The 13,720-nt window shown below is 38.8% G+C and overlaps 1 protein-coding gene across 1 annotated transcript; it reads right to left on the bottom strand.

Moving 5' to 3' along the window:
- Nucleotides 1–580: 580 nt before the first annotated feature.
- LOC136876311 (mitochondrial translation release factor in rescue) lies at nucleotides 581–10,616 on the bottom strand. The gene is made up of 2 exons (XM_067150152.2): nucleotides 10,061–10,616; nucleotides 581–886 (listed from the first exon to the last, which is right to left on the bottom strand). Exons 1-2 carry the CDS (start codon nucleotides 10,308–10,310, stop codon nucleotides 666–668), a joined length of 471 nt encoding a protein of 156 aa, XP_067006253.2. The 5' UTR covers nucleotides 10,311–10,616; the 3' UTR covers nucleotides 581–665.
- Between the last annotated feature and the right edge of the window lie 3,104 nt (nucleotides 10,617–13,720).

Below are 13,720 nucleotides of genomic sequence, written 5' to 3'. Positions count from 1 at the left end.
ATATATCGTTCTTGCGCCTGCAAAAACCACTTGCCTGGCAAGGTTCTTTGATCTAAGGTTCAATATTGTGCAAGTAATTTCAAAGAATTCTCGCTCTTATGATATATATATATATATACATACTGTGAATCAGTATTTCTCCCACAATATTATTATATAAAGGTTTTTCACAAGTGCAACGATATGTATAATGCATACAGATTCCAGCTTGACAACCGAAATTCATCCAGTTTTCCAATCTGGAAAATTAAAGTTTACCAATCCCTCCTCCGTCAAGTTCCGTCTATGATGTTTTGGTGATAAACAGTAATTTTTTTTTACAAGTTGCTTCATGTCGTACCGCCACAGATAGTTCTTATGGCAATGATGGGACAGGAAAGGGCTAGGAGTGGGAAGGAAGCGGCCGTGGACTTAATTAAGGTACAGCCCCAGGACTTGCCTGGTGTGGAATTGGGAAACCACGGACAACCATCTTCAGGGCTGCCGACAGTGGGGTTCAAAGCCACTATCTCCCGAATACTGGATACTGGCCGCACTTAAGTAACTGGAGCTATCAAGCTCGGTAATAATAGTAATAGTAAACAGTAAGGCCTTCTACATTTATAACCTCATTATTAACAACCATTTCATAGTATTAAATTAACTATCACAAAGCATCACTTTCATCAGTCCAATCCTTCTCGAGTTTTCCATTCTTTTTTCAAATCCTGCAACTTACGCTGACGCCTTGTCTTCTCTGCTCCTTTCTTCAGCCGAGCTGCCTCAATTTGTGCCTCCACACTTTGCTCGCCATTCAACAGGTTGTCAAGACGAGTAAGCATCAGTTGTCGAGCTAGATGTCTATTTTTATCCTGAAGACGAGACTGGTGGCACTTAACAACCAGACCTGAAAATCATAAAGGAAGGTAATATCTTACGTAGTTAGTGCTTCTCGTTCCTGTTATTTCACATTAAGTAATGGAAAGGTACAAACAAGTTAAAAATCGTCATATATAGAAAAACAGAAACATGAATACAAACACATTAGTCTGTATTTTCTCTGATTCTATAATTCTCACACCAAGACAGATTTTATTGAGAGGTGGTGGTGATTATTGTTTTAAGGGGAAGTACAACTCTAGTGACACTAATCAGAAGGAAAATAAAAAGGAAGAGGTCCGACTCTTCAAAGAATGCAGGAATCGGCAAAGGAAAGGGAAGGGCCACGAAGGGTGTGAAAATTAAAGACTCCCTAGACCTCACAAATCAAATACTATCAGGGTTGGGAAAGAACAAGAGCTGACAAAGGGAGGTCAGATAGGAAGGATGAATGTGAGAAGCCTAACACAAGAAAATGGAAGCAATGCCAGATTCATTTGGGGGAACCGTGGTCTCCAATCCGCGCTCCCAAGTTGAAAGCTCCTCGTTCCTGTTTTAGTCGCCTCTTATGACAGGCAGCAGCTACTGTGGATGCTAATCTATCACCCCCACCCACAGGGGGCTAAAATTTTGTTGAGAGGACTGTTCAATGTGTGTTAATGCTTGTTCTGCCGAGGAAGCTGGAAAGCAGAAACGAGCTCACTGTGACGTTACGAATGTATTAATATAAATAATTTGGACCTAACTATATATGAAAAACCGTATATGTGAATTAAGTGTCAGTATAGCACAGCTAATATTATACGATAAAATATATGGAGCGTTTGGCATTTCCGTGTTGGCAATATGCGTGTGCATCGAACTATAAGGCATACTCTGACGCCATCTATCCAACAGTGGTGTAACTTGTATTTTGTACTGACTCTGCTCTCCAGAACGTGCAACGATCGCCTGACATTACTGCTTCACGAGGACTATTTCGAAAAGTGTGTGTCTGCTGTGAGAACTGGCAGCGATTGGACACTTTGTAGCAATAATGGACTTCTAAACTTCGAATATGGAGCGTCAGCGAACTGGTGTCGGTTAAAAACATAGTGTAAATCCCTTTTAGGAATTAGCTTATTATTCATTTCTAACATTGATATGTAGTCGTAATTGATTTTATTTTTATTTGTTAATACTCCCCTTTTAAGTGTTAACAGCGCATAGGATGATTACCGTCAGTTACCTTGGAATATCTCGTTACAATGTAAGTACTCATTTTATAATATTACTTCTGGTAGTGTAATAGTGTTTTATTTCTCATTTTAATTTTTTTGTATGCTTCTTGTGGTGCAATTTTCTAGGTCAGTATTCTCTTCCCTGTACGTAGTTTATGTGCCATGTTTGGTACCATTTAAAAGATATGCTATTGTTTGACTGGTAACCTTAAAATTTGCTTTGACCTTTTTGATTTTATTTTCCCCTCTGATATATTTTTATTCTGTTTGTTTGGCATGTGTTTCATAGTTTGGTTTCCTTCAGGCGTGTGTTGTTGCTATATCGAATTTATTTCTGGTCGTTTCGATGTAATACTTGCCCGTGTTGGTGTTAAATTTTATTTTATCTTTCCGTTCTGGTTTAATTGATTTTCATTCTGAACGTTTCGACCCCACTATGTCGTGTGTTGACCTATGCACTGCGTAATCACTATTTGTCTCCGTTTTTAAACTTAATATTATTATTACTAATTAATTTTATTCTAGTAAGGTTAGATCTACCTTTAATATTTATAGCTTACAGTGAATCTAAACATCATTTCAAGCTCCACATTTCTGTCCCTATACATGCTGAAGTAAATTCTGGACGTACAAAATTTTAAGTGGGTCTCATTTCAAGTTCATAATTTTAAAATGTAATTATCTCAAGAAATTACTTATTTAACATATATTGTTTAGTGGGGTTTAGGCAATTCCTTCGTGGAGGATTTCCCAACGTTTGGTATCGTTATTCTTTTCGGCACATTGTTGTATTATATCTCTCCCTGGGTGTTAAGTACTGTGTCATTGTTGCTTTATCCTATCTCTCCCTGGGCTTTATGTAACTGTGTTATTATTGTCTTATCTTTGGATTGCTTCTGTTCTTGCTTGGCAACGCTGAAGATAATTATTGTTTTGGTTCTGACAAGAGATCATTTTTGACTCTGTGTATAAATTGACGCATTGGGTTACCTGACCTGACTTGGTTTTGATTGTACAGACCATGAATATTAATTTTCTTTGTTTCCTTGTCTGTTGAATTTTAAGTGGGATTTAAGTTAATTCTTTTGTGTTAATATTGTTCTAATTTGGGGCCAGTTTATGTGTTTGTCAGGATGTTTTATTATTTTAATTTCGTGTGACGTATTAGTAAACTATGTTTTCCCACCATGTTCTGGTGTAAGATTCCTCCACCGGGAATTGTCCTAAGACACCCAAAGTCAACTCCTTGTTTGGTATGGTTAAAGAAAATATATTTTTAGTTTAAGGAGCTCCTTACCTAATTGTTAAGAAAATGGATAATATTTATTAAAGAATGCTATATTTATTTTAATTTCATTGTTTAATTTTGGATGAAAAGATTTTATTTATATCAATTCAGATTTGTTTATTTATATTTCAAAATTTTTCTTTTACCTTGTTTAGTAACTGAAAAACCTTCTATTTTACTCTTTTAACTACTACTAAAGGTTTTAAATTCTTATGTAATGTAAATATTATTCTAGGTATAATAGATTTTTTTGAAAAATGGTGCTGTAATTTTTGGGTCGCTAGTTCAGTAATCCCTGTAGATCTCAGACTTTCTTTTTTTGGGGCGGGGGGGAGGGGTGGGCCTTTTGCCTCAATATTCGTAGTTCCACGCATGTTCTGGTAAGTCATTTTCCTGTGTTACTGTATTGTTTTATTGTTGTTTTTCTTCTCCCTTGTCGTGCTACGTCACCCTATGACGTTTGCTAGCCTAACGTCATTTCTTATTAAATTTGGGTCACGTTGCATCACTGAAGCCTGATAAAAAATTGATATACAAGATCTGGGACTCATGAGGAGAGAGTCTCTTCCCACATCAACCTGTCATTATACTTATCCTATTCATGTTCCTATTCATTTTACTTACAACCCAAACTCTGAAAATGAAATTGATGAAAAAATTCCCTTAACTATTTGCATCATAAACACTGTCTTATATTGAAATGAATAAGATAATACATTTAAAACAATACAATATAAACAATCCTCTCAATGATGGACACATCTACAATTCTCAAATTATCTTCCACATGCCCTATGTCATTCAGGATGTACGTTTACGTCGTTCTATTATGTAATTCCCCTTTGAGGGTTTCAAGAACAGTTAATACATTCAAAACCACATTAAAAAAAGCGTGTTAAGCTATAATTAAACAACAAATTCTCACTTGTATGAATAAGCAATAAACCATATTGCAAGATAGTGTACACTGCATAAGGTTCACAACTGATGCATGTCAATCAAATTTATATACCTACAACTATACAAAAACTTCGTTGTGCCAGGTTTCTCAATTTCATCTTTCCTATATGACCTCCGTTGGTCAGTTCTAACCACGACGGTATTAGGTTTGAGAGTACTGGTTGTGATTACTTTTACTGTACTTTAAGAGGAAATACAACTGGCAACCATCCTCTCTTAACAAAAAAGGAAGAGCAGACACTTCAAAGGGGCATGGAAATGAAAGACGCCCTAGGCTTTGCAAACCTAACCCTGTCAAACGTCACGGGAAAAAAAAGAGCTAAGGGAGGTCAGATAGCAAAGATGAAAGCGAGGAGACTGGTATAAGTAAACGAAAGCAATGCAAGATTCAGATACATGGATTGTGGTCACCAACACATGCTTCCTAGTTGAGAGACCCTGTTCTTCCTTTTAGTCGCCTCACAGAGGAGTCAGCTTTGAGAGGCCTAGGGATTCTTTCATAGTCCTTCCTTTTTTCTTGCTAACACCTTCATTCTTTGGAAAGTTTGGGGGCATCTGGTATTTCCTCTATAAACAATAATCACAACCACCATAATCAGTTTTATGGTAGCTTACCACCAAGTGATCTTGAACTGCTATAGCAAAAAGGAGCTAGTATAATATACTGTATTTATTTTAACCAGGCAAAGATGCAATAATAACCCGGTCACCCTGGCCTTTGATGGAAAACTAGGCTCTGCCTATTGCAAGCTGGGTCAAACGGGGAGCAATAAATGAGCAGCACCTGTGGAGACCCAGCTCTTATCACCCTGCAAGGAACCTTGTTTTAGATTACAGCTGGCACTGACTAACCGCTAAAAAGCCATAGGAGTGAAGGAATCCTCAACAGAGGAGATAGAAGAACAAAAAATTGCTGACGTACATGAGATGAAATCCTTGAAGGCTAGGGGAGAAAACCTGAGAGAAAATGTTAGGTTCTCCAAGGAAACAGATGTCCAACAACAGACGAACAACCTGTCCAGAAAAAAAAAGAAACACCGCATGCTCAAAACGAAACAGAAAAGAAAGCTGGACTATCATTACAGAAACCAGGGGGATTGAAAATGGATATATTCTAAAAATTGCTTCTTGGAACGTAAGAATACACCATAAGCCAACTGCTTTTCAAGAACTGACTAATGCATGTTTTAAATTTAACTGGGATATTGTTGTCTTCCAGGTAGTAATATGTTGTTGTTTTTTTTTGTGCTAGGTGCGTTACGTCGCACCGACACAGATAGGTCTTATGGCGACGAGTAATATGGTTTGGGGAAAGGAAAGTTGAAAGGTAAAGATCTGCTGATGATGATGCTGCTTGTTGTTTTAAGGGGCCTAACATCGAAGGTCATCGGCCCCCTAGGTAAAGATCATGTGATGCATTAAAGTGGAACTGAAAGAAAATATAATTTTTTTGTGAAAAGAAATTTTTAGAATTTGGTTTACGTTGCACCGACAGGTCTTATGGCGACGATGGGATATGAAAGTTTTAGGAGCAGGAAGGAAGCGGCCGTAGCCTTACTTAAGGTACAGCCCCAGCACTTGCCTGAAGTAAAAATGGGAAACCACGGCCATCTTCAGGGCTACCGACAGTGGGGTTCAAACCCACTATCTCCTGGATGCAAGCTCACAGCTGCGTGCCCCTAACTGCATGCCTAACTTACCCGGTTTTGTGAAAAGGAACATTATGAAATGCAGTTAGGGGAAACAGGAGTAATTAGAACATGGGGTAATTAGAACATTATCATATAAATACCATATGTAGGAAAATAAAATACAAAATTGATAGGGAATTACACCTTATGGTTGTTCAGAATCTGTGTCACATTTCATTGGTTAATATCAATTGTTGTGGAATTTATAAGTATTCATATTTTAGCATGCTAATGTTCTAATTACCCCTGGTTCCCCTATGTACTTTCAGCCAGTGAATGATATAATTTGTAAATTAAGATTAAAGGGGAAGTTTGAAAACACTACTCAGACTCCAATAGAAAAACTTTTTCCTCTGAAGAGTTAAGGCAGGGTGGTTGCCCAGTTGTACTTCCTCTTAAAACAATCACTACCACCACTATGCATCGCAATGCTTTTCACTTTGCTGTAATTCTTTCCCTTCGTGATTAGGACAACTTCTATGATGAACTAGAAACAGTTTTGGGACAAGTGGCAAAATTATGATGAGAAGGTTCTATTACGAGACTTCATTGTCCATATTGGTAAGAAGATGCATTTTCATCCAGCAGTAGAGAGGTACAATCTACATGAAGAATCAGAGAATAATGGTGAAAGGCTAGCTAACATCATCTCAGAATAATTAGTACCTACTCTCTACGTAAAAATATCCGTAAGGTGAGAGGCAGTACGTTCATCACCACAATATTTCCCATGTCTGGAGTTACAGCAGAGCCTTTTACCACTGCTCACAGTACATTCCGTCATAAAATCTAGGTTTTTCTGGTTGAAGGCAAGCCTTGTGATGGGATAAACCTTCTTCTCTATTGATGTCTATCTATTGCACTAACCCTAGGTTAGACACATGGATGACAAGTGTCATCCAGTCAGTTTCTGAGAACAGTTATTAAAACTCTGAGCAACTATGCATGCATGGTTTTGTGTACCTCTCTGATGATCTGTTATGTAACCACTCTTTTGAGTCTCAGCTGCAGTGCTGCTATACTGACTTTGCTGATAGCCGGTTTATTTGCTTAAAGCACTATTGTCATCCACGCGCCCGAATTCAGCCCTTGGTATGTTTACGCTGATTGAATTCAAACTGTCCTCTTCTCTGCAGGATTCTTTACAAAGAATATTGTAAATTAGTTCTTATTACACAGAAAACGTCTGTAATATCATCGTTGTTTTACTTAAGTATTGTAAACCCACAGGGACGAGAAAGTGAGGACAGACTTACACAGAATGTAGCTTGGGTGCTGCTGAAACCTCAAAACGAAAGGAGAGAAAAAAAATCCTCAAATTCCCAATAATTTACGAACACAAGCCCAGTTACTCCTTGGATTGACAATTGGATCACCGGTCACGGAACGCCGAGGCAATAGAGGCCGCTGTCATCAATGTGGGCGAAGTCAGAACAAGATAACAAGAAGGTGGTGTAAAAGTGCCAAAACTATCTGACGGACATCTGTGATGATTGTCTTCAAGAGGAGGCAAAGTTGAACATCTGTATTTATGGAAATTTTCACATTATTTGAAAATGATACACATTTAGCACCTTTTTTTTTTTTGCTTTACGGCGCAACGACACAGATATGTCTTATGGCGACGATTGGATAGGAAAGGCCTAGGAAGTGGAAGGAAGCGGCCGTGGCCTTAATTAAGGTACAGCCCCGGCATTTGCCTGGTGTGAAAATGGGAAACCATGGAAAACCATCTTCAGGGCTGCCGACAGTGGGACTCGAACCCACTATCTCCTGATTACTGGATACTGGCCGCACTTAAGCGACTGCAGCTATTGAGCCTGGTACATTTAGCACCAAGAAAATGTCAGTGATAGTCAGGACAAAAGTATTCCCATGCATTTTGTGTCTTTTTCTTAATACCATATTTTCTGAATGATCAGATATATTGTATTACAATTTGGTATTAGGTACAATTACTGTAGTTAATAAATAAGTATTACTCACGCAACTTTTAGTGATACCTGGACTCCCTAGTGCTGAATCGGTAGACCTCGGCAATCTTCAAGATTCGTATAGGCAACCTTTGAAACACCAACTATGAATCGCTTATGCATCGACGTGAGAAATCTGGCATACACTTTTATTTGTACTGTTGTTTACACAGCGAAGCCAAACTATAGAATTCATGCTAGGAACAAGATTTGAATCGAGAAATGTTATATAATATTATATAATGTATGACACAGTTGGTGGCTAAAGATAATGAAGGTCATACTATTGATTCAATTCAGATTTCATTTCCACTCAGTTGGCAACATTACCGGAACCGCCCCTCCTTACTCTTCAACCCCGTACAAAGAAGTATCACTAAAAGTTGTGCAAGTAATAGTAAGCTTTCTCTGGTTAGTAAGTTACTCATACAACTAGAGTTACAGAATGGATGATGGGTGTCTTCTACACGCCTAAACCCATTACTGAATTGCACACGCCCAATGCACGGTTAAGTCTGTGAAGTCTAGAAAGTTTTTTATCTTCACGCACTTGTGGCCCTTCGCTTTTTCTTTTTAATCCCAATGCCATCATTTTTCCTCTAATAGGCCTAAGTGTTAAGGGAGGGTGGATACCCAGTTGTACTTCCTTTTAAAACAACAATCACTACTGACACTATCCACTGCACTAACAATTCTTCACAGAATGAAGCATTAAAGACAAAATGAGTTGAATGCCTTCAATATTTTGCAAACAATTGTGCAGAAAATGTCTGTCTTGACTAAGCTATAGTTAAACTTGGTAAAGACATATAGGATGAATCACAATTATTTTATAATTTACCTTGGTAGAGACTTACAGGGCAATGCATCATTGTTTTAACCACAAAACCTGTGAAATGGAAAATCCAGAGCAACTTTGAAATAAAGTTTCTTAGAAAATACTCTCAATATAAGGAATTGAAAATGGTAAAATATGACCTGGATAATCAATCAATCTTTACTGATCTGCATTTACGGCAGTGGCCCAGGTGGCAAATTCCCTATCTGTTGTTTTCCTAGCCTTTTCTTAAATAATTTCAGAGAAACTGGAAATGTATTGAACATCTCCCCTGGTAAGTTGTTCTAATCCCTAACTCACCTACCTATAAACAAATATTTGCCCTCTCGAATTCCAACGTTATCTTCATACTGTGATCTTTCCTACTTTTAAAGACACCACACAAACTTATTTGTCTACTAATGTCATTCAATGCCACCTCTCCACTGACAGCTCAGAACATACCACTTAGTTGAGCAGCTCGTCTCCCTTCTTCCAAGTCTTCCCAGCCCAAACTTTGCAACATTTTTGTAACGCTACTCTTTTGTCGGAAATCACCCAGAACAAATCGAGCTGCTTTTCCTCAAGATTTTTTCCAGTTCTTGAATCAAGTAATCTTCGAAAGGGTTCCATAGGTTCCTTATGGGGATCACTGTAAGTAGAATACCTAGGTGTTAATATAAGGAAATATCTTCATTGGGGTAATCACATAAATGGGATTGTAAATAAAAGGTACAGATCTCTGCACATGGTTATTAGTGTGTTTAGAGGTTGTAGTAAGGATGTAAAGGAGAGGGCATATAAGTCTCTGGTAAGTCCCCAAATAGAGTATGGTTCCAGTGTATGGAACGGTAGACAGAATAACATCTGCAAAAAGCCTTATCTCTGATTCCCTCACATCATTTGTAGGCTATATATAAGAAAACATAAAGGTCCAATAATACTGCCTTGAGGAATTCTACTCTTAATTATTACAGGGTCAGATAAAGCTTTGCCTACTCTAATTCTCTGAGATCTATTTTCTAGAAATATAGCAACCCATTCAGTCACTCTCTAGTCCAATTGCACTAATTTTTGCCGGTAGTCTCCCATGATCCACCCTATCAAATGCCTTAGACAGGTCACGCGCGATACAGTACATTTGACATCCTGAATCAAAGATACCATGCTTTCCCAAAGCTTGCACGCAATGCATGTCAAACTGACTGGCCTGTTTTAGAAGAAATAGCACAAAAACAGGCTTCGCTACTAACCTGTTGGTTTATGAATAAGAACGACGCAATTATTTGTCTTGTTAACTGCTTGTCCTCCAGGCCCACTTCCCCGCACGAACTTTTCCTCCAAATCATCTTCAAGCAAAGTAGGAAAATGAGAATAATCAATTGTGTGTTTACGTCTATTGCAAACAATATCCACAACTTCCTGTCTTGACTGACGTAATAGACATAATTTTAATTCACCAAACTGCCCAACTTTTGTACACAAGCTAAGAAGAGATTGCATACTGACCAGTTAAAAGAGCAGTATTAATTATTTTTTAAGTCTAAACGACTCGCTGGTTTCTCAGAAGACTGTTTCCTCTTTCGTAATGAAACTTCAGATCTTCAGAGTTTGTAATATCTTTATTTTTCTTAAACTCAACACGTATTCTTTTCAAAAAGTACTTTTGGTCGGTGTACTTCAGTGTTTTGCTGTATCGAATAAGGTTCCGATACAAATTTAGTACACTTTGAGAGGTAATAACACTCATATTCGACGAAGTATTACAGGAGTTGATTGATACACGAAGCACGTGCGAAGAACACCGCCATCTTGATCCTTTTATACTCATTAGTCATTACTCAGCGTTGCCAACCCAATTTTCATTTAATAAGCTAGATCGTTATCCAATATAAGCTAGAAAAAGCTAAATCAGAAATAGAAACGATTAAAAATAAGCCAAATATTTATAGCACTGCTCACAGGGTAGAGAAACCATGGACATTTAATTATCTACAATAGCTAGTATTGGCAGGTGGTTTTCCTGCTATTTGTTTTACGTCGCACCGACACTGATAGGTCTTATGGCGACGATGGGATAGGAAAGGGCTAGGAGTGGGTAGGAAGCGAGCGGGGCCTTAATTAAGATACAGCCCCAGCATTTTCCTGGTGTGAAAATGGGAAACCACGGGAAACCGTCTTCAGGGCTGCCAACGTTGGGATTCGAACCTAGCGTTTCCCGAATGTAAGCTACATGTTACACGACCCTAATTGCACGGTCAACTTACTCGGTTGGGGAAATATCACCGCCGTCTCGATCCTCCTATACTGCCTGCTCTATGCGAGTCTTTTTGCGACTACGCTGCGACAAAATTTCTCCGCTAGATGGCAGACATAGACGCACAATGTTCTAAACTTATTCTAATGACGACAGCCTACAAAACACTATGCAGTATGGTCATATGTTCACTGAAGTTCGTAAATTACATCAGTAATATTAAATATCGGCAAAATTACCTGTATGAAGTTGCAGTTGGCCTCTTCATGCACAATTTAAAGATTTTCCTGGACGAAGGCTTGGAGTGGTACCGTACTTTTTGTGTTCTTGCCTACGCAATATAAACAAATAGAGGTCTTACGAACTTGGTTAGGATAATATCACTAACAGTTTGCTGATATTCTTTGACCTCACACTGTAAAAAGCACATTCTGAAAGGTTTTCTTTGCTGGTTGTTTTACGTCGCACCGAAACAGATAGGTCTTATGGCGGCGATGGGATAGGAAAGGCCTAGAAATGGGAAGGAAGCGGCTTTGTCCTTAATTAAGGTACAGCCTCAGAATTTGCCTGGTGTGAAAATGGGAAACCACGGAAAACCATCTTCAGGGCTACCAACAGTGGGATTCGAACCCACTATCTTCCGGACGAAGGCTCACAGCTGCGTGCTCTTAACCGCACGGCCAACTCGCCCGGTATTCTGAAAGGGAAGACGTCGCAAGTTCTCGTATTGAGCTCGAACGTTTGAAGGACGTCGACAATAGGGCACAGCAGCTTCAGCGAACTCCTGCATATGCTTCACCAGAGCAACAAAACAAGGTTTTGAATATCGAACTCCTACTCTGTCCTGATGCATAATCAGTTCCATTTAGTGGCAATGAGATGTTGCTGACACAAATGCACACTCCATCCTCTCTTCAACAACATGAACCTAGTACCCGCAAATTAGGATTTGATTTCCTGTTTTTATTTTGATTGGAATATTATCGACTGGATATCTGAGGTTGTCCAAAATGTCTAAACATGAAGACGTTTGCTTTGTGATTGTCCGTCACAATTCTTATCACAAGGAATCCACTATCCTCCACGGCTTGAATCACCTTCTGAAAAAAAATCTGCAGCCTGTTTCCAGTCATTCGACCGGGTCAGGAATGGAATGAATAAAGCCCCCATCTAGCAGCGAGGATAGGAATCGTGCCGGCTGCCCAAGCCTGTCGCACTCCTCCGGGGTATTGATTAATGAATGACAGATGAAGTGATATTCGAAAGTGGTGCTGGAATGAAATATGACAGGGAAAACCAGAGTATCTGGAGAAAAACCTGTCCCGCCTCCGCTTTGTCCAGCACAAATCTCACATGGATTGACCGAGGTTTGAACCACTGAACCCAGCGGTGAGATGCCGGCGCGCTGCCGCCTGAGCCGTGGAGGCTCCATCACCTTCTGAAATAAGGTGTAAAGGCACAGATGCGAGAGTAATCTGAGGATAACCAATTACTTCCTTTATTAGGTCCTTGCCTAGATAAAGCCGACAGCCGCTTTTCTCTTAATTCCCTTCTAGACGGTATTTCATGGAGTCGTATCTTTTCTGGCTGTGAACCACCTTGCCGAGATTGGCAAAATGGTACACACCAGTTGAATATTTCGGGAAAAGAATCTGAAGTTTCAGTTCTACGAAAAATAGGACTTACACAAACGAAAAGAAACAAGTACCAACACCTTAAAATCACGTTTGAAATATCTATTAGCATAACATGATTAATTCGTTTCACAGTTCTATACAAAATATCTCTTGTACGAACGAAAGTAACCAGACACGTTTACTTATTGTACGAAATAACTCAGGTTTACACACACATTCATGCACCAATAACACAGTGCTACACCCACACTAACAGCGAAGATTGTGCGTCTACTGCTGCACTCTTACGGCGACTTGGAGAAATGTCGGTAGTCGCGCCTTCCTGTGTTAAAACAACACCTCCTAGATAATAAGGCCTAACAACAGCGTAGTGACGTCACGCTACGGAGGCGATGGCAATGCAGAGAAACGCGGAACATAGTTAAACACAGACATGAATTTAATATTTTTTGCCAATGGAATAATTTATTTACTAACAAATAGCGTTTCAAATTTGAAGGATATTGAATTATACTGTCGTTATTACCGTATTTTAGTGACTCTGCCATTAAAGATAAACAGCAGACAGTTGTAAAACACGACAGCATTTTGCAATGTTAACTCACTTAGGCCGAATTGCTAACATCACAACAGAATGTTACAAACATATTTCAATTTAAATAGGTATTACGTGATCTTAAAAGAAAACTAGCACGTATAATATTAGCATAGGCCTAACATCTAAGCTGATGTAGCATCACTGGCAGTATTTGCACATGAGCCTACAATGTTTCCTCTCTTGAAGTTCATGTATGGTTTAATGAGAATTTCACCTACCATCGATGTTACTAATTTGTAATTCTGTTCGAAACCTTTATGTATTCCAGAAAGTATGTAAGTTTCTAACCTAATATTGGACTACCATTCGGACTGGAGCCTACTCTTTTAAAAGTATTGACATATTGTGGCAACATTAAATTGCTACTGTCTCATAAATTTGTAAAAATCGCACGGCGCAACAGCCCTGAAGGGCTTGGCCT

The sequence above is a fragment of the Anabrus simplex genome, chromosome 6 (genome assembly GCF_040414725.1).
Source record: "Anabrus simplex isolate iqAnaSimp1 chromosome 6, ASM4041472v1, whole genome shotgun sequence".
Classification (NCBI taxonomy): domain Eukaryota; kingdom Metazoa; phylum Arthropoda; class Insecta; order Orthoptera; family Tettigoniidae; genus Anabrus; species Anabrus simplex.
This window is presented reverse-complemented; position numbering and strand designations above follow the sequence as displayed.

Coding starts and splice junctions, on each gene's coding strand:
- LOC136876311 (XM_067150152.2), bottom strand. CDS start 10,310: ATGCAATCTCTTCTTAGCTTGTGTACAAAAGTTGGGCAGTTTGGTGAA. Junction 887..10,060: donor TCTTATTCATAAACCAACAG/GTTAGTAGCGAA, acceptor TATGATTTTCAG/GTCTGGTTGTTAAGTGCCAC.